The following is a 24,481-nucleotide window of genomic DNA, read 5'->3' on the forward strand; positions in this document are numbered from 1 at the left end:
CCATTCAGTAAAGTAAATATATGTTGTTATTTTGTTCTGTAAAGTATTTTTAGTAAATCCTCAGTTCCTCTTTTATTGAATGACTAATACATTTTGGTACATCTGAATTACATCTATACTGAGTCATTTAATTTTGTAATGGCATATTTAAATGTTTAAGTCTCTACAAAAATTAAATATTGTAAAAGACTAACATTTTGTTCTAGGAGTTTGTGCCTGTATCACCACAAGCCTCTGCTAAGGGGAAGAACTCCTGTGACCTGTAAATGAACAGGATGCTGTACTGCAGAAACGTTTTGGGAAAGCATATATGAGCCAGTATGTCTTTGCACAGCCAAAATTTTGATTTTTTTTTTTTTTTCCAAATCAGTTCTTCATCTGCTTGCTGTGTAATGTTGCATTTAACATTTCACAATAGGTGGTTGCAGTCTTAGTTTTTCCTAACTCAGTGTTCACCCAACATTTCTAAATTTTTCCGTCATCTCAGACTATATTTACTTCACATTTTGAAACTCAGGCTTTGTTCATGCGGGAGGTTATGCCAGTAACAGAATTAAAATAGTTATGTCGGTGTTCTCTGTAGTCTTGCTTTTCTCATAAGTGTTTGTGTTCTTTTTTTTTTTTTTTTTTTTTTTTTGGTAGGATTTGCCTTTATTTTGTTTTTTTTAAATTCTCATAGAGGACATGTGAGCTGAAATAAAAAAGATCTTCAAGTTTCATACTGGGATAACTGTAAAACAAATGTACACGTGCATTGCTGTGTAGACCAGTTGAACAGCCTTCTATGAATTATTTTTTCATGTGCACTACTTCTTGAAGTACTTTTTCCCTAGTCTGATGTCTTTCTCTCATCAGCTTACAATGCTCCTATATTCCTTGAATAAATGCCTGTTTTGCCAGGCTCTCCTTATTTTGAAAGACCTTGCAAGCTTTCACTTGTGCATCATTATGCTGGATTTGTAATCTGTGTTTCTCCCGATGTGTGGTTGATACCATGTCTTTGCTTTTGTGCCAGCTCCATCATTTACTCTGTGAGCTCTTTAGGGCAGAGAGCTGCTCATCACCCCGTGTGCTTGCTGCAGACATACCATATTTTTAGACTCCAAGGAGTGATCATCAATCATTGTGAAATATCAATATCCTTTTATTCAGCTATCTATGAATACTGCTTGAGGCTTCTCATTGCCTTCTTCAAGCAAGGAATCAAAGCTGAGAACCACAGAAAAAGTTGGTTTTATACTTGCATAATGGGGTTCTCTGGTGAGAAAGGGTTACAAAAAGATCACCCGCCACCACCAAAGAAAAAACCACCTAGTTTTCACCACTGAGAGAGAGAGAGCTGAGACTGTATAGGAGAAGAATGGGAGATATTTGTAGTGGTAATTCTGAAATGAAAATAACTTTCTGCTCTGTAAATATTTGTATGTAAAATACAGAGAGCAGGATTTTCAAAAGTGCTTACATGATGTAAGAAACAAAATGAGAAACTGAATCCACGGTTGTATGGTTAGGCAATAACCTGGGATGTGGGAGAGTCAGGTTCAAATACTTGCTGCAATTATCTTTTAATTAGTTATACAAAGTGGAACAACTTCAAACAGGAGAGATCGAGATGTCTTACCCCTGAATACCCAATAGCCTATGGGCTAGGACAACTAATACGGGATGAGCAGAGATTTGAAAACGGGTCACTCACCTTGCTGATGACTGTTTTAACCACTGAGATATTAAATCTGATAGCATGTGGATTTCTCTCATCATTGTTTATGAGGAAGGATTTGTCTGGCTTAAGCAACTGACTAAAGGAAAGGGTTTGTGGAGGAGGCACCCACTGCCATTAGAGGAGTAAAACTCCCTGTCTCTTAGACAGTCTGCTTTGATAGCTGGCTTTTGTGATTCCTGTTTTTTGACACTGACTTTCTCCATCTATTTTATACAAGTTTTGAATGTCTAATTTAGGGAGAGGATTTCTTTGGATAGCCAGATCTCTAAAGCTTCAGTGCTACAGTTTGCATCTTTGCTACAACATAGTCTTTTTGTACATTTAGTTAGTTGTCTTGAGACAAAGTAGGGAGTTACAATAGTGCAACAGACCAAACAGAAGGATGCAAAGGAGTTTAAGCAAGGCTGACATATTAAATAGCAGACATAAAGACATAACATATTGTAAAAATGTATTTACTGCTAAAGGAGGAAACCATGCTAATATACTAATTACACCATCTTGAGACTGATAATTATCTCTGCAGGATTTCATGAGTCTGCATCCATTTGATTTGTCCTAATTCAGAGCCTTGTCATCCTCATCCGCAGTCTCTTGCCCAGATGGAGCATGGAAATCGACACAAGCGTTCCTAATATGCAAATAGAGATCTGCAGTTCCACTTCAAAGTGGCAGCTTCTGAAGTAGGAGTTTTAATTATTCCATTTTGAGGTAGTGACTCTGCAAAAGAGTTTTTTTTTTTTTTTTTTCTTCTGCCAGTGAGTTGAGTATTCTTTTTTTTTTTTTCCCAGATTTGTTACCCAGGTTTGCAGTAGGCATGTCTTATACTGTCATGCAAACAATGAAATGGTTGACCGGTTAATGATGCATTTGTTTACTGATTGCAATCCATAACTTCCTCGGGGAGTTGTTTGTCCTGTTCTTCTTGGGTTCTTTTGCATGTAGTATTTTATATAACAAGATGAGATTCCTCATTGCTCGTCACAGGAATTATGTCATGAACTTGACAAACAAGGTCATTTATCAACTACCCTATATTTTTCAGAGGTGAACTGTGTCTCCTGTCAAAACTAAAATCCCTTGAACAAGGGGATGGGCTGCTGAGGTTGGGGAAGAAGAGAAATTCATGAAGCAATAAATGTTATAATCACTCTATATGGCATGGCAGAAGAGAAAAACTAAGGGGAATGGGGTTGGTCCCCCCCCTGCAGTGGTGAGGCCACACCTCAAGTACTGTGTCCAGTTCTAGGTCCTGCAGTTCAGGAAGGACATTGAGGTGCTGGAGCGAGTCCAGAGAAGGACGGGGGAGCTGGTGAAGGGTCTGGAGAGTAAGTCATATGAGGAGTGGCTGAGGGAGCTGGGAGTGTTTAGCCTGGAGAAAAGGAGACTCAGAGGGACCTTACAACTCTCTACAACTCTCTGAAAAGAGGCTGTAGCCAGGTGGGGGTTGACCTCCTCTCATAGGCAGCCAAAGACAGGACAAGAGGACATGGCCTCAAACTGCACCAGGGGATGTTCAGTTTGAATATTAGGAAGAATTTCTTCACTGAATGGGTGGTTAAGCCTTGGAACAGGCTTCTCAGGGAGGCAGTGGAGTCACCATCCCTGGAAGTGTTCAAGAAACAACAGGATGTGGCATTTAGTGCCATGATCTAGTTGACATGGTGATTTTCAGGAGCTGGAGTTGATCTTGAAGATCTTTTCCAATCTTAATGATTCTATGATGGGAGTTGATAATAGTTATACTACAGGCATTGACCAAAATATGAAGTGATTGGCTGAGATGTAGCTGAAATTTCATCTGATTGAGAAAAACTACTGAGTAGAATCAGATCAAGTACTTTACTGTGACATGTACTCATAAGGAAGATTCCTGTTGAAGTGTGAGATGCAATTACAAGGTTAATTACTTAAACTGAGTTATACTGTTCCACTTTGGATGGTGTATTTTCACTTTATAATGAGGTGAACTTAAGGAGGTCACTGACAGTGAGGAAACCTTGCAGCAGAAGCACTCAGAGCAAAATAATCCTAGGTACCAGTGGGTGCACTTGGGAGGGAAAGCATTACAAGACCCCGTGAGGAGGTCAGTGTAAACCGCTGTTCTTGCAAGACTGCTGACCGCTGTGTGCAGGGGAGGCAACCTGCATCTGTGTCTGCTCCCTAAATCCTTTGCCAGTGACTCAGCAGGTGTTCAGTGAGAATGTAATATATAAAAGGAGGAATGGAGGCATCCCATAATTAGTGCTAGTAATAAGACAGGAATCAGTTTAACGTGTGATATACAGTGAGTCAGAGAAACGAAGGAAAAGCAAGTTTGATAGGGTTATAAGAAGGAAAGTGCAGTACTAAAAACTGTGATGAATGGTGATGAGATGAGCATCAAAAGAATCTAAAAAGGGAAAGCAAAGTTATATGAGAAAGAGGAAGAACCAGTTCAAAACCTAAATATAAGAAGGCTGTAAATTCAGGAAGATGTAGGGAGAAGTTCAAATGGCAGGAGAGGTGTTACCGAGAGAGTTGGCTGGCATAGGGCTTGTGCTAGCAGCCTGAAAGAACTTGGGGGACAAATGTGATAGCATTGTAGAAACTGAGGAATAAGGAAAAAAAAAATTCTCTATTGAATTTAAAAATAACAGAAAGAAAATACCTGCAGGCACAGAGTGATAAGTTTAGAAGACAATTACTTTTTTATGCTTTTAAATCTTATGATAAATGACAGTTTCTAATCATGAACAGCATAAATTTTTTGTGATTATGAGACAGCATAATGAGAATGTTTTTGATAGTCAAAAAAGTACTGATTTTTTTTTCCAGTATTATGTCCAAACTTGTAGTGGGTGGCTTCCTGTGTCAGTAAGTTCTTGGAGAGACAAATAAGATTTCTACTCTTAACACCTTTTCTTGTCAGCCAAATCAATATTAAGAAAAGTGTATTTAAATTTGAGGCTAAGTTTTTAAATTTATTTTGCTTTTACAAACAGCACTTTAACAATGTATCTGAAGAGTACTGGTTTGTGCTCCTGTTTTTCCTATTGTCCTGCAGACTCTCAGGCAGAACTGTTTCCTTCAGCCTTCCAACTGCAGGTGAGGACTCTTTTTTTCCTGTTTCTTTTCACCCTGCTGTCACATTTTGAAGACATGAGTAAATTGCTACTGCAATCACACGGTCTCATTTAAAGAAATTCTTATTTTAAATATGAAATATTTAGAAATTAAAGTTGGATTTTAATTACTTCCAACAACAAAATCAAGGGCTTGTATGTAACGGGGGAGCCTATACATGCTGGAGAGCTGGAATATGATTTCATTTCTAGTCATAACTTTAAACCTGGATTGATAATTTGCATTTAACTTTTTTAAAAGGCATTGCATATGAATTGCAAAACAAATATCCCTGAATTTTTAAAAACTCTTCTTGTGTGCTTCCTATTCTAGAGTCAGCTACCAGATTTCATCCAGTCCACTGTACAGTTAGGTTTTGCTATTGCTACTATTGTGCTTAATTGCAGTTTCTTACACTGCTCACAGCTCACAGCTTTTCAGGTTTCCTTTATTGTGGAGATTGTGAAGCAAAGTGGCTTTGAACTAAGATGAAGATACTAATGTAATGACCTATAGCAAAAAAACTGTTCAGGTTTTGTCAAAGTTTTGAGGACCCAGTGTTGGGAGGCTCAGTACAAAAGGGAATGAGGAATGTTGGGCTGAGTCGTGCAGGACACACAGCTGGCACAGAAACAATTAGTTGTGAAAGCATTTGTTGGCATCATAATAAAGGAAAATGATGTAAACAAAGGATTTTGAAGAGGATTTAATGATATATTCCCAAATGTATGTTAGGAGCTTTCCTACAGTAGAAGGACCAGGAGAGAGAGAGTGTAAATGCATTTGTTTTGAAAATCAAACAGGTAGAGTGACAGAGACTGGCATCATCAGTTATCTGATGGCACAAATCAGCCTCTTGATACTATAATAGATAACAGGAAAGGTGTGGATAGACTCCAAGGATTTTGGAAGGTCAATGGGAAGGATGCGTAGGGTGGTTATGTAAACAAGATTAATCCAGGCTGTCACACAGCACACCTTCTCTTTGCAAAAACTGGTAGCTACAGAAGAACAGCAACATCATCTAGCATACGAGGAGCAAAGGCTAAGTTGAAATGCTCATTTTCGGATCCAGTTCTTTTTCTGAAGCTAAATTACAAAGATGGACCTATAAGCAAAGAGGAGGAAAAGCATTGCAGTTGAAAACATCTTTCTCCGTCTGCCTGCAGGGAACCTGTAAAAATTAGGGAACGGGGATATCCTGTTACACCTATGTAACAGAAAGGGTATGTTACCATTTCAGAGTGTGCAGTGCAAGGGAAAAGAATCACTCGAGCATGTACTAGGAGAGCACATAGTGTTTGGCAAGACAAGGGGAGAAGCACAAGCTGTCACCTAGAACTGGTAAATCAAGAAGGGTAAGACTGGAAGTAAGGCCTGGGATTTAGTGGCTAATAGCTCCATTGAGGGCTGTCCCAATAGGAAGTTGGATAAGTAAACACCACTAAGATGGATGGAAGAATGTGGTCTGTAGAAAGGCTCAAAGGAGAGACTGTCTCCCTGGCATTTGCAGTAAAGTGCAAAATAAAAGGCAATTCTGCCACCACGCACAGACTGGGACAAGTGAGGTATTTGTACCCACTGAGTATAAGTAAGGTTGGTATTCCCAATTTATAAGGAAATTGGGAGGCTTAGTACAGTTGCACTCGTTGGATTTTTTTGTTTTGCTTAGTGCAGCCCTGTGCTATCACGGAATTCACTGCGCTGTGTTAAAGGTGGAGCTCACTCTGATGGAATTATTGCCATCCTGATCTGCATATTAATAAAGATATATTAATTTGATGGGTCTAGGTTTCAAGTTTCAACCAGGATTTGTGTTTTTCAACTAATATCCATTTGAATGAAGCATGAATCTGTACTTAAGATATCTTATTGCTGTTTCTCGAAAATATAAAGGCTACATTTACTCCTAATGAAAAATGATTAAATTATTCACATTGCTGTTTTGGAGAGTATGAAGAAGAAATGCTGTCAGGGCTGAAGAACTTTTTGAGGACAAGAATTTCATCAGATGAATGAAAAAAAAGACCCAAGAGGGATAAAAATTGAAAAAGCTTGCCTGACTTTCACAGGAGGAAAAGAATATTTGGAAAGAATATTTCCAAAGAATATGGAAAACATCCCTCTGGAAAAACAAAAGATTTTAACAATGGTTGCTGTGTGAAGGCCTTTGAAGGATAAGTCACACTTTGTATTTATATGGGAATAAGCTACACAGCTGGCATAAATCAGTGTTTTATAGGAGCTTTTGAAGATAACACTTAACTGTACTTGTTTTAGGATTTAGCCCTTTATTTCCATACTATAGAAAACATAGGTTTTACTGATCTTAGTCAAACAAGCAGAGCCATACAAGAGTAAACAGGTTGTTAATCCGAAATCACCTTAGGGCCTTCTTCTGCTCCCACTGAAATCAATGTCTAAATTCCCATCAGTTTGAGTGGGATATTAAAGAAAGAAAAATAGCTCTAATATCCATGTTAATGTATTTGTTAAATATGAGAATTAATCAGCAGCTTGGTAAACTGGTTCAGCAGCCTGATGCATTTGCTGAATCAACCTTGCCAAAACAGATGCACCATCTGTCTCACAGTTTCTAAAACACTGTTAAAACAAAGCAACATTTTTATAAGAATAAAATTGTAAGTTAGTTTTGCTGTTACATGCCTTTTTAGTTAGTTTTGCTGTTACATCTGTGCTCAGGCAAAACTACTTAGTGCAAAATCCTATATATCTCTAGTGCACCAAAATTAATTTTCATATAAACTCTATTTATGGCAGAACTTTTAGGTAGTTAGATAGCCTTGCTCCTTCACCATGTCTTGAACCATAATGCTGTGTATGAATTACAAGAGGGTTGCAAGACAAATATCCCTGAATTTTTAAAAACTCTTCTTGTGTGCTTCCTATTCTAGAGTCGGCTACCAGATTTCATCAAGTCCACTTTACAGTTAGGTATTGCTATTGCTACTATTGTGCTCAGTTGCAGTTTTCTCACACTATTCACAGTTTTTCAGGTGTTCTTTATTGTGGAGAGTATGAAGCAAGGTGGCTTTGAACTAAGATGCAGATGCTAATGCCAGCTGTGTAGGTTATTTCCAAAGCAAAGTTTTTGCTTTGTCATATTTGTACTTCATATATAGAATAAAACATACAGAAAACAAGATGAAGACAGACTTCTGTTTTGTTGAAGTCATTAAGAATATTTAGTCCAACCCTTACAGCAAAATTTCAGACTTTCAGAAATGCTGAAAAGATTAAGGTGCTAAATATCCATGAGCTTTCTTCAGTTTGGTACCTTGGGAAAACCACACCTTTAATACTCACATTTACTGCTGTTTTTGTGAGCCATTTTTATGTTACTGGTAACAGGTAGTTTTAATACTGGTATTTCAATAAGATCCCCTTTCGTTGCTTATTTTTACCCCTTTGCACTTTGAAAAGCATTGCACAAAGGGTCTTGGGGAGAAGCAAAAGGGTGTTCACCATCTTCTCTCTACCATAGTCAGTAACTGGGGTAAATACAAATGGGTGGAATTTTTCTGTTAAAATGTGTGTGGAGTAGAGCATTTTACTTGAGGTGAAACTTCTAATATATGGGAACCCCAAGAGATGCTGTTCAGACTGTAAACTTTGTGTGCACACAGGCAGTTTTGTTTTTTCACCTGGTGCTCATTTACATTAATCCCACCCTATATATATGGTTCCTTTCTAAACAGGAGACAGGAAGCAACCAGGGTGGCCAAAGTCCATTAATAGCCTTACTGAAATGACTGTTGAGTGCCAGGAGTTGAGAGAGTTTGCTTGGATACACCCCAGTATACCTGGAAGCAGTGTGTGCCTCTCACTGCTTATTTTCTTTTTAAGGGTTGAACGTGTGCAGCTGTGTTTAAAGTAGGGGAAGGAAACTGTTGAAGGTACAGGCAGTTTTATTATGGGGACACCCTAGCTACAACCACTTCGTTGATGTGCTGTTTTGGAACCACGGCAACCCTGCCTCACCTTCATACTGTTACTTTAGCAGAGTTTTGGGATATTTGAATCGTGCTGACTGTGATTTTCTGTTGTGCTGGCCTGGTTTATTAAGGCAGTATGTGTCATAAGTGTGGGTCAGCCCTTACAAATCTGCCTCTCTTGGTATTTCACAATAGTCTGCAAAGGTGTTGCTCAACTGGAGTCCCAGCCCTGCAGCGATGATGTACAGAGGTGTTGAATCTCCTGAATCAGATGTGGGCCCTTAGGCAATCCTGGCTGCAGCTGAGCTGTGTTGGTACTGCAGCTCCTGCTGCTGAATGTTGATACACTTTTTGACTGTCCTTGCAGTTGTTTCCAAGTGCAGTGTTTTATTTGTGCATCAACAAATGATCTGATATTTGCTAAGGGTTTGTATCTCGCCATTGAAGAATAATAAATGACTGTTTAGGTTGAGCTGAAATTTTGCAGCCTGATTCAGTTACAGTGGTGACTCACTTAGAGTTGGTTCTCACATGATTCACAAAGTGTATGGGTGACTCAACCCACAAATTTACTTAGCTCCCATGTTATTTTCCCTCTCAGTGAAAAAAAAAATTGGTTATAATAAATAATCACAGCAAACTTTGACTTACCCTGAGGTAAAATAAATATGTGAGTTGAAAGGCTGCATATTTGTAATAATAAATAATTTAGTGAGGTAAGGATGATATAATAGGATGTAGGAATTGTTAAATAAGAAAGGTGACATGCATTTCTGTTTGCTTTTGTTGCATAGCAGAGATAAATAAAGGAAGAATAGTTACTTTCTCTATGATATGAGATGCTCAAAGAGGCTGTTTTGACATTCTTACTGTTGTTTTCAGCCAATTCTTGGCATTTGTTCTCGGAAATAAACAGATTTAGATATGTCCGTGTCTGGTTCAGACATTTTAAAGTTATGTCAGTTCAGAAAATGCGAGGTTCCCAGGTTCTGAACTGGCTCTTTGTAGGATGCTGTAGGCTGGCACACCTGTTCCTGAAGGACCTGAAGTTGGCTGGCTGAAAAATCGATTGAGTTCCTTCACAAAATCAAATTCACAGAAGTAAGAAATTCAGTCTCAGCAGGAACTATAAGAAGTTTTTCTTCAAAAGATGCAGCTGCTGTCAGTGTTTGGTAGCCACATGCAGAGGCACATGGCTGTAGTGTAAATACAGTCTAAATTACTCTGAGTTTGGAGTTAGGTGGAAACATCACCATATCCTTTTTTGTGCTGTCCCAAAAGAATATAAATATCTAAATAACTACATACCTCTGAGCTTTATAGCACTGAGTGACTAATCACACTCCTTTTCATAAACGAAACAACAAAGAATCTGGAAAATGAAGAAATTCTGCCCTTTCAGCTGACTTGGTCTTTTAAAAGTTCATTAGCAAGCAGGAATGTTTCTATACCTCACAAAACTCAAATGTCAATAATATCCATAAATTAAACTTCAGAAGCCCATATTTTGCAGGAAATAAATTACAGGGAACAAATAATGCATGGTTTGAAAGATGCTGGTGAGAATTCTGAATTCTATGAAAAGACAGTTCTTTTGTAGATTTTATCACAGATTTGAGGAAACTGCAACATGGTTCAGGTATGGCAAGAAAGTTCTGAGAAATAAAATGGATGCTACTGGCAAGTTTCCAAATACCAGGGACATAAAAGATAGCCCTGAGAAAGAGTACCTTGGAACAGTGACAGGATAAAAATATACAGCTAAAGGACTTCTATGCTAGAGAGAGAACAAAAAAAAAAGGCTAAAAAATAACCATGGTGTGTCACATGCTGAACCACTGCAATGCAAAGACCAGTGGAGCATTTCTGTGACAGGCAGAATGCTGTTCTTTTATCACAAGGTTTGCCAAGCAGCCACAAGCTGTTTCAGGCCTCTTTACAGAGAGTGAACCAAATGCACATATTAATTTGAACTTTCCCTCAGCTAAAGGAGAAGGTAAAAGGATGGCTTTGTGCTCAAAGCACAGAACTGGGATTTATTTATTCTGGGTTCTGCCGCAGTCTCCTTGTGCAACCTTAGGCCAAGTTATTAATCTCCTAATGCCACAGCCTCTCCATTTGTAAAATACATGGTACATGTCACAATGGGTGTTTGAGGCTAAATTCTTTAATGTTTGTGAAGTGTTTTGGGACTGGGCAGGACAATTATTAAATGCTGCAGTGCAGCATGCAGGGTTATGCTAATTAGTGACTTTTTAGACACTGATCCCTTACTGTATGGAGACTAATACCGCAAACTGGTCCAATTTTAGTCTATGGTACCTTTGACCGTACTCGTTCTGAGATTGGTTTAGGAACAGAATAATTTATTTTTGACTTGGTGGTTATGGTAATTGATGAAATAAAAATTCCCCAGACTGTCCCTTGGAATACCCTGCATTTACTCTTTCCTTAGGCTCTGCAAGCTAGCCTTTCAAAGAGCCTGATTTTTGGAGGCATAATTTTAACAGTTTAGGCATAGAATAGACACCCTCCCAGTGGAAGAATCCATGAGAGGAAGGTGTATCCTTACAGACAGATATTGGGAGAAGACATGTCATGAAGTGGCTCATTCCGTAAGCACTGCCTGTCAAACACAGAAACCCTTTTGCAGATATCGCTCTGACCAGGTGGTGTGGTGTGAGGCCATGAGTAAATGCATCTTTTGATAGTGAAACTACAGCTACGTTTTCCTAAACAATGATGTGGTTAGCTTTTGCAAATATGTTTTCTTATCCGGACTGCTGGTCGATCATGTATGTATATATATGTTATATATAACATGTCTGTTTTCCTTATTGCTGAGCCCCCATGTAAAAACCCGTGTGGTTCTTTGCTGGTATGGCACAGCAGATGCTTTTGCTTTTTCTGTTTCTGTAAACAAGATGTTGTGACTGATACTTCTTTTCACCATATGTCCTGAACACTCCCAGTTCATTGTTACATGTAATTTCCAGGATGCTTTGTAGGGTGTGTATGCCTCCACCCCATTTCAAAATCAATGTAGCTCTCAATGGATTGACTAATGACTGCAAGGTGTTACTTAGCATGCTGGTTTTGGCTGACAGTGCTGCTAAACAAACAGTTGTTTGCTTAATGTGTCTTTCATGGTTCTCATGCGCAGTAACTTATTCTGAGGAATTGAACATGTCAGTGACTTCAGGTCTGCTGGTAAGCATTTATCTGACATGCTGCTGAGACCAAGAAGAAGCATGACCCCAACTTGGTGCCCTGAACACTGATAATTTTGCCTTGTCCCTTTAGCCATACCCTATGTTTGTATTGCCGTCAGACATTTTGTTATGCTGATCTCATCATTCCTACATCCATCAAGAATTTGTAGAGTAGGAGTGGGTGGGTGGCAAGAGCTAAAGAAAACTGTAATGAACCTGTAAAGTTGTTGTGCTGATGCAGTGTATAAGATGTTGTTATTCTGTCCCACTGTGAGGATCTAGGGGAGATCCTCACAGATCTCCCCAATGAAAGGACATTTTCTTTCATTTGTTTTCATTTATGTTGTTGTGTAGACCATTCTCTAGCCCTCTCTTAGGCATAGGATATGCAGCACTGAAGAGAAATTGCTTGTGCACAGCAAAATGTATTTGCTTGTTATTATAGTGGGTGGACATGCCTTATTATTCCCCTGTGATGTGTTGACCTTCCAGAAGGTCTACCTGGCATTTCAGTAATAGCATGTGTGTGGTACAGTACCGAGTGTGGTCAGGAATGGTGTCTCTACTAATGATTTTAATGAAAGCAATCACGTGGAATTGAACAGAAACTGAATTTAAATTATAAACATGAAAGAAGTTAAACTACAAGAAAGTGCTTTCTTTGAGCATCTCTCACATCTGACTCTAGGTTTCTGTATGAGGTGGTTGTCTGAGCCTTTGTTGTATGTGCAGCATTGCTGGGCTGTCCTCACAATCTGGTAATGTGTTGCTATTGGGAATAGAGCTAGTGTGAATGATTTCTTTTTCTCTTAATAGCTGGTGGAATTGTTCATGTTGCCCGTAGCAAAGAGCAGGCTAGCTCTTACTTTAATAGACTTATGGCATTAGGATTTGTTAGGTGCTGAGAGAGAGTTTTATGTAAGCATTCTCTAGAGGTTAGTGAGATGTCTTCATGCAAATTTTTGTAGCTCCACAGTGACACAGACAAAGTTTATTTGTGTACATATCATAGGATCATAAGAGTATCCTGAGCTAGAAGAGAGACACAAAGGTCATTGAGTCCAGCTCCTGGCCCTGCACAGGACACTCCCAACAATCCCACCATGTGTCTGAGAGCACAGTTCAAATGTTTCTTGAACTCCGTTAGGTTCAGCACTGTGACCGCTTCCCTGGGAGCCTGTTCCGGTGCCTGGCCAGCCTCTGGGTGAAGAACCTTTTCCTAATACCCAATCTAAATCCCCCTGACACAGCTTTATGCTCTTCCTTTGGGTCCTGTTGCTGGCCACCAAAAAGCAGAGGTCAGTACTTGCCCCTCCACTTCCCCTTGTGAGGAAGCTGCAGACTGCAATGAGCTTCTCCCCTTAGTCTCCTCTTCTCTGGGCTGACCTCAGCCATTTCTCATACAGCTCCTCCTCTAAGCTGTTTACCATCTTTGTGGGCCCCCTTTGGGTGCTCGCTAACAGACTTACATCTTTCTTACATTGTGGTGCCCAAAACTGCACACAGTACTTGAGGTGAGTTAGCACCAGCACAGAGTGATGAAATGCACCTTCTCAAACATGTGTCCTTTTTGGTAGCATAATGCTGTAAGTTACAGTTCCTGCCTTTTTTTTCTGCTCATATGTATAAAGTCTTTTAACTCTGGAAGCTGGAGTTGAGAACCACCGTTTGAACTAACATTGGCTGTGCCCTTCTTTTCACCTCTCAGTCTGAGGGTATGATTGAAGATGTTATGTTGATGCATATCTGCGTTCAAATCTTCCATGAGTCAAGAAAAAGATAAAGAGATCCTGATGTAACTCTATCAATGTGTAATGTGGTCTCTGTGGAGAGGAAAAGATTATTGACATTGTCTTTACTGCTGATGGATGCCTGTGATGAATGTCCACATCATTTATTTTACTCTTGGTGTCAGTCTCAGCAACTTAGAAGCACTTCAGGGTTATTTTTAGTATACACAGCTGGATCTTCTATATGGGATCTGACCATAGTGCTCTCATTTGTCATGAGGGCAGATCTTAGTGTTGAGTTGTTATTTGGACTATTCTTGTGTGTTCTATATGTTACTTTTATGTTAAAGAAAGAATGTCGGTAAAATCAGTGTGATGTTGCAGAAAGGAATATGTTTGCACTACATGAGTCCAGATCAAAGCATTCTTTTGTAATGCCTTGCATTTTAAATGAATTTTGATTTAGTAAGTGCCTTTTTGTTCTTGCATACACTTGATAGCCAAGTTTCTTCTCCAGCTGAGTACTGAACAATGCTGGTTGGGGTTGTGATAGGCCTTCTGTTGCAGCAGGGTGCTGTGATGCTGGCACAGGCAAACCATATGAGTGTGAATGATTGTTCTTGCTGCACTGGGCACAGGATGCTCTGTTTTCCTTTGTTCCTTTGGTCAAGTTTCATGGGATAAGGACTCTACATTCCTGCCTGGCTCCTGCAGCTATCTGAGCATCTCTGATGACATGCTGTTGGTCTTTCATAGTCACTGTGCTCCTTTGGTACCAAAGTATTACTGAGTCTTTCCCATTTTCAGCTGGATGTTGTGGTAGGTGATCTTTTATCTCCACATGTCTTTGAAAACTTCATGCTATCACCTGGCAGTGCATGTATTTTTCTTATTTTTCTTCTTGCCACAACTTGCGTCTGCTGAAAGTAAATGTGCCAAACTGGCTTTGCTCTTGGAAGAAGTAATAGTTCTAGGGATTTCTTTGCTTTGCTTAAGTGATAATAAAGTTGGTGGGGTTTTTTTTTTCATTTTTATGTGAACATTTATGTATTTGGCTCCTGAAACAAAATATATTCTGTAGGATTTCTAAGGTTTCTGTAAACTTTTAAACTTGTAAATTATTTGATGAAATAGACTGGTTTTCAGTAGGCTCCTTTTTTTTTCCTGTCTTTCACAATGAATGGAGTCATGGTCTGGTGAAGGGCAGAATTTAGTATGTGTGGCAGGGGAAGAGTGGCTCAGCAGAAATGGTGCTTACCTCCTTTTTTTTTCAGTTTGTCATATTTTGACATGGTTTTGGGATAGAAGTGGCTTTTTTTCTGGTTCAGAAAATGCTTAGAATTAAGGATCTGACAGATGTCCACCTTCTTTCTGACTTGGTGCTGTTGCTGATCCTCATTGCACAGCATAGTCCCTAAGCTAGTTCTCATGAAGAACTGTCAAAGTTACACTTCCCTAGAATTTAATGTTGCCTTGAGAAACAGAAATCTCCAATTATTGATTTTAGGGGGGTCCCAGAGTGCTTTTTGCATTCTTAGAATATCTTAATGTTGTCTATGTGATGACTTCCCTTTTCTGGGTATTTATTCTTCAGATCATTCCAGATGTATTTGCTGTAAGTAAGTGCTTTTCAAGAAACTGTGTTTTTGCCTGCTTGTGTGGCTTAATACTTCTTGTTCACACAGCACAAATAAATTGAGGTGGTTTCCTTTCACATTAGCTGTACTGTTCTTGCTGGTGTTGTCACACTAATCTTGCACGTAGATTATAGGCTTCTGTAAACCTGATTCCAAAGTGATGAGAGAGTGGAGGTTTTTGCAAAACTCTTAAAAGTTATTTCAGATTTTCTGTTATTTTCTTGCTTTCTGAAGAGTAAGTATAGAGTTGTATACTTTGGTTTCATTCTCATTAAGTGTTATGCTGGTTCCTGTTAACGTGTTTACCTTCACCACTTACAGAGGTAAATTTGACTGCAAGGGTCAGTTTTCCCTTTTGCTACTGTGAGAAGTACCCAGAAAATGAGTTAAATGACACTGAGAAGCTAATATCTACATTTCATACTTTTACTGAAATTAATTACTTGGAGGTTATGGCTTCAGAGCAGGAAGCCTAACTGTAGTCAAAAGAAACTGAGATTATGCTAATGAAGTTTTGCTTGATGTCTTCTGCTTTGTATTAAAATGTGTTATAATGAATACAGTCTATTTCTTCTTCCCTACAGGTAAAACGAGAAAAACCAGAAAATTTACCAGATTTAGAAAACTTGGCACAAGAAAAATTCCTTGAAATGGAGAGCATGAACAGTGACTCAGATTTACAAAGGAATGAAAAATATATGTATTTTAAAGATCAACTTAAGGAGATGAAAAAACAATGTAAGTCTGATTTTTTAAAAATGATTCTTTGAAGCAGTAAAATCTGACTGACTGCCCTGAAATATAGAATTGCCACTTATGGCTCAAACTGATATGAGTATTCTTAAAAACTTAAATTGACATCTGTGTAGAAAAAAGCCAGTGTAATTACCTGGGTAGTTTTATTTAGACTCCCACAGCTCCAGCTGTGTTCTGTGTTTGAAAACAAATATCATGAAAAACACATTTTTTTTGTAAGGTGGGCTTTTTCATTTGAAGACCTTTCACATTTATTTCTTAATTGATAGGATCTCCTAAAAGGATTAGGTAAGCTGTTTTCATTTGTCACTTAAACAAATTGCTCCTGTTTCACAACATAGGATGTGTTGCAACACTAAGAGGACCTTTGCTTTAATCGTAGAACTGTATTGTTGGAAAATGCTTAGTGTACGTGTTCTCAGGTTTACAGCTTCTGTGCACGCACCGTACAACACTGCAGATTACTAAAATCTGTTTTTTAAAAATTCATGTAATTTTTTCAAGTGTTAAAATTTTAGGTTATTTGTGCTTAAATTACCAGAAAAATTGAAGAGTAAACAGTTTGGTTATTTATGCAACACAACAAAATTGTCTACTTTTATTGCCCCACACATATAGCAGTCATTAAAATATCTCTCTGATTACTGCTGCTGGGAAAGTTCATGGGCTCTGACACTATTTGTGTTGCTCTTCCCCAGTCATGATTATGTTCTGAAATCATATTATTCTGCTTGCTGTCCCTTGACCCCTGTACCTATTCCCTCCCATCCTACATTTTGATTTCAACATAAACTGGTATCGCAGGAACTTCAGGAGTCATAGATTAATGATTTATACCACTGGAAAATTATATTCTGGGTGCTGTCCTGTAGCTCTCCTTGAATTCTGGATTTCTTTTTGAACTCTATCCAAAACCCAAAGAAACCAGTGGAAAGAATTTTCCCACTGGACTTTGGATTGCTTCCCTATAGAGATTAATAGGACATGCTTGAAAAGGTGAATTTCAGATCAGGTATCTCAAGACTCCCTAGGATTAGAGCTTGAAGGCTTAGTATATTTGTTTCCCATCTTTATGCATTTCAGCACTAATCTCTGAGTTTAATAGAGCTCTTGGCACTACTCTAAGAATGAACATACCAAGTTGCAGACCACAAAACGGTATAATTTTCACTCCCTACATAACCATAAAATTATTACTGCCCCACCATTATGTTGTAATTTCTCATTTCTAGGTGTTTGTAACTAAGAAGATAAAAATCTTGATAACTGACTTTGGATTTACTTTCTGCCTTGTAATTGCCTGAGGAAGGGGTGTATGCTCTGGTGATACATTAAGTTCAAGCTATGGGATTAAGTTCTAACTGGCCAACCTGTTGGAAAAAAAAAAAAAACCAACCAAATTAAATAAACACTATAGAAAATATTCTTTAAAAAATATGAGGACATCATTCTGCTACTGCTGCCTGAAATCCAGATTTGTCTTATTAAACATTTCACTTGCAATACCAGCAGAGCTGAAGATTAATAAAATCTGTAAAAGATATTACTAGTTTCCATAAGCTGGTAATTTACCTTAAAGCATACTATATGTACATGTGGTTTTGGTGGGGTCATTTTGTCAAAAGAAATTAAGGCCATCCTGTTAAATCTTCAGCATTCATGCTTAAGCTAGGTTATCTGTATATTCTTTACTTTCTCCTGTATGAGCTGTGTTTTCAAAAGCATGAGTCCTACAATTCTGGCCTCAACAGCACATTATAATGTGTCTGCAGATTTTGGGACACACTTCAAAACTGCTGGATGTGAGTTACATGTATTGATAACTTCATCAACAACTCCTGGTTATTATTTTGTTTTCAACTATTAGCCTTGCCAGGTGCAACTTAGTTCACAATTCTGGGCTTTTTTCAAGAACACATACACTGTTGAGGTTCAGTTTTTAGCTTTTTTTCTGGAATTTGGTTTTATTGCTCAATTAGATAAAATATAAGAACTTCTGCCAGATTTTCTCAGAGAGGTTTTCCTGTTCTGTTTTGGTTTTTATTGTTTGTTTGTGTTTGTTTTGTTTTGTTTTGTTTTGTTTTTTTTCTTTGTTTGGTTTTGTTGTTGTTTTGTGGGTTTTTTTTGTTTTGTTTTGTTTTGTTTTGTTTTGTTTTGTTTTGTTTTTTTCCCAATCTTTTCTATCTCAAAGGAACAGACAGGGTAGATACTAAAATGATTTGCCTTCTAGGATGAGTTACCATTAATGATTATGTATCTTTTATGCAAAGTTTGACATTTGTATTCTAGAACATCTGAACAATTAAATATTGTATTCTCACATTGTCTTGCTACTTAGAAATTAACTGAGATTTGAAGGAGAAAAACATTCTCAGCACAGTTTTTAGGTATGGTGCAAAGTGTGAAGCAGTTAAATACAACCTTATTTTAACAGAAAATTAAGCTAATATATTTTCTCTTTTGATATTTGCTGCCACCATGATGAAAGGAAGCTGCATGGTTGTTCCCTGTCCCCTGACAGGTGTCAGGCAGTGCTCCAATACTCAGGGAGGAGAATGGTGCTGTATCACCTTCAGCTTGTCTTCCCTTGGCAGTTCTGTGGGAAGGAGACCTTCTTAGCTTTGAACTTCAGCAGCAGCCAAGGTGCAGAAATGAAACTGGGCAAGTACATCTCTGTGGCAGTAAGGATGAGATCATGCCTCAGAGCAGTTTCATTTCTGCTCATCGTTCAGACAGTTTTCAGACATTTTCTCTAAATCTGTGAGCCTTTATTATGCAGCTACTTTAGCTGGAGTTTGTGAAGTGATGAAAAATCTTCACCTCTGATATGTGTCAAAACACTGTCAGACAGGTTTTATGTGAACAGCAAGTGATTTTTCTGAAGTCTGTTTTCAGAACTATCTTAGTTTCCTAAATTCCCACTTCTTATTTTTATTGGAAAACATTTTCATTTTTCTACTCAAACCTTCTTAGACTGTAAGTAGTAGGAAAGAGTGTTGGTTGATTTTTCCTTTTTATAACCATTTCTTGTACCCCCAAGAGCCTACGTTATTTTTTCCAAATAACTGAGTACTTGGAGGAGTATTCACTAAATTTGCTAATACCAGAAAGTTCAAAATGATTGCGTGTGTGGTAAGGAAATTTTTTTGTGTCCTTACCACCACATGATTGATGCTGTCCTTAGACATAAGGGTCCTAGATCTGCAAAGTGCTTAGTGATCTCCTTTTGATTAAGTGAAATGCTTAAGCAAGTTACATAAATTAAATTTTATGAGTAGATCCTTTGAAATGAGTGAGATTGCTGGCACGTTTCACTTCCTTATTGGAGCATGACCATGGTAAGAGCCTTGCAGGAGTGAGCCCATAGGAGCTAAACCTTGCAGGAATTGTAACTTTGCATTTTGTGTCTTCTGTAAGTTTAAATCCCACCTTCTGTTTGAAGTTGTATTACTGAGTCTTTTTATTTCATGCCAAAATATATCTATACATACATTTATACACATACATATACACATATCAAAGGCATCTATCTTCTGGCAGAAATTATGAGAAATTTTGTCTTCACAGAATGAAACTAAGATCTGTCTTTATTCTCCATGTAGCAGTTTAAATGTATGATACTCTGTATGGAGAGCTAACCAGAAGGTATAATCTCTTCTCCTGTGACCCTAGCTGCCACTGTTGTATTTACTGAAGGTTATTTAGTGTCACGTTTGGTGCACAAAGGATGACAAATCTCATAACCCTTCTGTAGCAGCTGATAACGTGCACTTTGGAATCCTTGATAACTGTGGGTTCTGCAAACACACAACAGATGCGTGCTTCAGTAGTGATTTTGTGGAAAATGATAAGATTTGAGTGAATGACAATATTGCTGGTTATGCCGAACAGTTTAAGAACTGGATTGGCAAATGTAGGAAAGATTTAAAATTTTTTTTTAATGGGGGACAAATAATTTTGAGACTCAATAGTAGTTTAGGCAAGTTTTTGTCACAGGAAACCAGTCACTGTAATGTACTTTGGAAAGTAGGTACATTGCATTTGTAAGGTTTCTTCTTGCATTCTCCACTGAAGAAAAAAAAGTCTCTGAGTCTTTAAAAGGAAAAAGTATGTATCATTTTGTTAGTATGGATTTATAGTCATTATCAATAAGCAAATATTTTGAAAGGAGAAGATTTTAGGTTTAATGTTCAAGTCGATGCCATATGCCCTGTTGATATGTATATTTTAAGTTATGCATATGCTGAGAAATAGTGGTGTGAAAAAATGTTTTTTTAGATACAGTTTGGGATAGAAAAAATGTCACTATGAAAGAAATTATCTTTAACTTTTAAAAACAGTCTATCACAGATTCCAGGAAAGACTAAGGTCTTTGATTTGCTTTTAGTAGGATAAGAAAACAAGCTGCAGCAAGACATTGTGTATTATATTGCTTGATGAGTTTCATCCAATTAATCCTCACAACATCACATTGAGGTAGGCAAGTTAGTTTTACTTTTTACCCCACAGCACTGGTGAAATTTGAGGAGATAGTTGAAGTTACTTGTATGGACTCACATAACTGATTTACAGATCAGTGTTTCTCTTCAATTGTAGTTTACTTCTTAGTTGGCCTATTTTTATCCCTATACTTAGCTCTGATGGCAGAAAATCAGCTGAAAAGTAATGTTAGTGTATTTTTCCTTATATTTTCAATGTAAAGAAATATTTTAAAATGCCCTTATTAACTAATTATGAGAAAACAACTTCAGCACAAGAGTTGAAAATTCCAGCTGAAAGTGGGATTGGTGTTATGACGGTTCAGTGATATGTGTGGGATATGCACTTTTCATTTACGTAAAATCCCTTACAGACAGCCCCTTGACTAGTAAAGAAGTGAAAGAGGATCCAGCCCTTGTGAAGGTCATTTGAAGTTTAGGAGTCTATGGTTTAGGTCTTTGCTTTGTTACCTTCTTGTTGTCTAAGATTGAGTCATTTCGTTTCAGAACAAATCACTGGGACTTAGGTCCCTAAAAACTCTGTGGGTCTGGACCTTACACCCGTGTCTGGGATTCAGTTCTGGCTGTATTGTCTTTGTGGACTGTGCAAGAAGAGACCTGGGCTGGCTCATATCCCTGTTGCTCTGGGCTGGTAGCCTGTGGAGAAAAGCAGCCATGTCTGATTGAGTACAAAACATTCCATTGCCCTGCTTCTCTAGTGGCACTAAAGCATCATTATTATGTTTTTGTGATTTTTTGAGTTCAAAGAACTGTAGATAATAACCTAAGTGTGTTTTCGTGTGCCAGAGTAATGTTTTCATGGCATGATGCTGAGGGGGAAAACTGCAGCCCCAGAGGAATAAAATGAGTATGTCAAGAGGCATTAGTGAGTGAGAGCTGACTTCTGGCTAGGGAATAAGGACTGTCCTGAGAAGAGAAACTTGGCATGGCTTTTCCTTTTGGGACTGTCCTGTCTGGGTATTTCCTGGGAGAAACTAATTGATTTGCTCAGGAGTGAGCTAGTCCCACTTGTAGTTTTGAAGGATTAAAAGATGAGGGCCTGATAATGGAATGAGTTAAAACTACTCCATTTCACAGTTTCTGGAAAGATCAGCTAGAGAAACAAACTAGATAAATGGGATGCTCACACATTATAGCAATGGGAGCTGTAATGGTACCCAAGAACAAATCCACAGTGCAAAATTACCATCACAGCTACTGTCCTTGCTAGTTTGTGAGGACCAGAATGAATGAAATCATCAGAAGTTTCCTTCTGCAATCTGGAATGACTTTTCCAGGGTAAAAATTAGTGTTTTTTTTTTTTTTTTTTCCCTGAAAATGCAGAAGCTTGCATTAACAATAACTGTGTTAGTGGATGAACAAAGAACATCAATAGCCAGTAGACCTTGTGAGGGTTTCTTTGATGAAATGATTGCCTTTTTAATGCAATTGATTGAAATAAGAAGTCTCTTGCTTTGGCATTTAGAGCTCTGACATGTAATTCAGAGTTAAAATGAAAGAGGAATCAACCCACTCCCCTCCAACAACTCTTCTCCATTATGAGTAACGTGGGGTATAAGAGACCTGAGTTTCAGCCTTGGTGATTTAAAGTCAGAACTTGACTGACTCTGGACCTAGCAAGTGATTGACCTGTAACTCTGGAATCAGTCCCCCTCTCTCTCTGACCACAGTGTATTTAACTATATATCAAAATGGCAACAACTGCAGAAGGAAATAACTGAGTCACTGACTTTTTTAGCCCTAAAGTAAAGCACTCTGCTCAGGGAGGACATAATCTAAATGAGAAAGAGCATCCAATGTAGGTCTCTCCTTTTATAAATATCTGCCCTTCTAATCAGCAGATGCTTGAGGATAAGATCTTCTTATCTCTTTCTATGTCTGTCATCTAATCTATACATATATTTTTTAAAGATCTACATTTTATTCCATTGCAAAAGTCTTTTCAGGATGTAATTCTTGATTTTATATCAGCCTGGCTTTCAGGTCAGCACCGAGTCTATAAAATTTAGAAAGGAAATAGAGTGTTACGTGGAAATAATTTTTTATTATTATTATACACTTAGGGATAATACTTAGGTTAACTTATTGTTACTACTGTGGGATAATTCTCTCTTAACTGAGCACATTGATGGCTACCAGCATGGCATTTTTACTGTTCATATAAATATATAGGTCAGGAAGGGAGCTTCTAGATGCTGCTTCTAGTCCCTTGATGTTGCATTCAATCACAGTATCTAACAAAATGCCATCTTGAAATATGTTAAATTTTTCTTTGTTGTTTCTCTTGGAAGGATGATAAAAAACCTTAGAACTTTGCTCAGATGGTGAGAAATTTCAAGCAAAATAAGTCTGTGACCAAGTTTTTGCTCATTGTTCCTGTTCCAGCACTGTACCCTGGCTTACACTGTACACTGTACACATATCTTAGAGATGCTCTCCCTTAATGGAGTTTAGTTCAATTCAGTCAGTTCCTACATTTCTTGACTCTATGGTAGTCCAGTTGTGCAACATGGAAACTTATAAAATCTCATGTCTTGTGACCATACATGAACTCATCAGAAATATTTTATAAATTTCAGATGAGTGAGAAGCATAGGGATAGGTACTAAACCTTGATTGTATCTAAAATTCAGAAATGTTAAATAGATGTATTATACCCTATGAGAAATTTGCTTTCTGGTAATAAATCACCAGTGATTTCACTTAGAGTTTCCATTCACTTCTTTACTGGTGTAGTAGTGCATACTATTTTGCAAATCTGAGCAGTGAAAATACAAGGACTGCCTCTGACAGCTGAGTACAATTTTACTTGCCATTATATCTGTTGCCCACTATTCAGAAAGATTTAAAAGTCAGATGATACAGGTATTCCAATCTTTTGCCATGAGCTTACAGTATAAATTTTAAGTGTGATCACAAGAAAACAGGTGAAGAACAGTGCAAGGAGAAAAAAATCAAAGAAAGAGGAAAGGGAAAACACCTCAGTATTAATTTTTTTTTAATGAGAAGCTCTCATTTTGAAGTTAGTATATTGAGGAGGGAGGAGAAAAATAAAGTTTAGTGGAGCTTTAAAATTAGAGAACTTTGTTTTATTTACTTATTTTTTTCTGTTACTTGAATATTTATCCGGAGAGAGAAAAGGTTTTTTCACTCTTTCTGTATGTTAATTTCAGTCATTTATATGATGGAACTTTGTGCCATCAGTATGCATGGGTATCATTGGAAATACTAATTCAAGTAGAACTCTACTCCTCCAAGTAATGCATTTGGATTGACTGCTGGGACAAAACACATTTGAGGAGAAACAGGCAAGTAGTTCTGAGATAATGCTAACTAAATAATAATCCATCAGTGCATATCACACTGCATGGTAACTTCAGAAAACTCTAGTTCAGAGAAAGTAAACTCTTGGTGTTTTATGGGTCCTGAAACTATTTGCCATGCGGCTCTTCAGAAGTGTGGCAGGTTGTGGTAGACCTTGCTTTGGTAAGTGCCAGTGTAGGTCTGAAATCAGTGGAATTTTGTTTTCCCTGATCTATACTTGCAACATATAACAACATACAAAATAGTAATGTACGGCAAGATTAATAAACGTATCAGATGTTCATGTGCATTGGCTGCTTACCATAATTTTTGATATCCATATTATTCCATTTCCTTCTTAAACTAACAGTAGAGCATAGTTTCTTTCCAACTTTAATTTTATGCCATTAATATACTGGGTATATCTTCATACTCCCCCAAATCTGTTAGATGTTGAGCTGAAATGGAGGAATAAAGCTAGAGAAGCACTAAAGGACTGCAACACCCATCTTTTAGGTCTGTGGACCTCAGACTGGATGCCAGAGCCTAGAGTTACGTAC

The 24,481-nt window shown here is 37.9% G+C and overlaps 1 protein-coding gene across 1 annotated transcript in view; it reads left to right on the forward strand.

The window, feature by feature from the left end:
• NSMCE2 (NSE2 (MMS21) homolog, SMC5-SMC6 complex SUMO ligase) overlaps positions 1-24,481 on the forward strand; it is a 127,540-nt gene that overhangs the window by 44,331 nt on the left and 58,728 nt on the right. Inside the window, 1 exon segment of the mRNA XM_053978258.1 lies at positions 15,948-16,101. Coding sequence (XP_053834233.1) covers positions 15,948-16,101 — 154 coding nt within the window.

This window comes from Vidua macroura, chromosome 1 (assembly GCF_024509145.1).
Source record: "Vidua macroura isolate BioBank_ID:100142 chromosome 1, ASM2450914v1, whole genome shotgun sequence".
Lineage (NCBI taxonomy): Eukaryota > Metazoa > Chordata > Aves > Passeriformes > Viduidae > Vidua > Vidua macroura.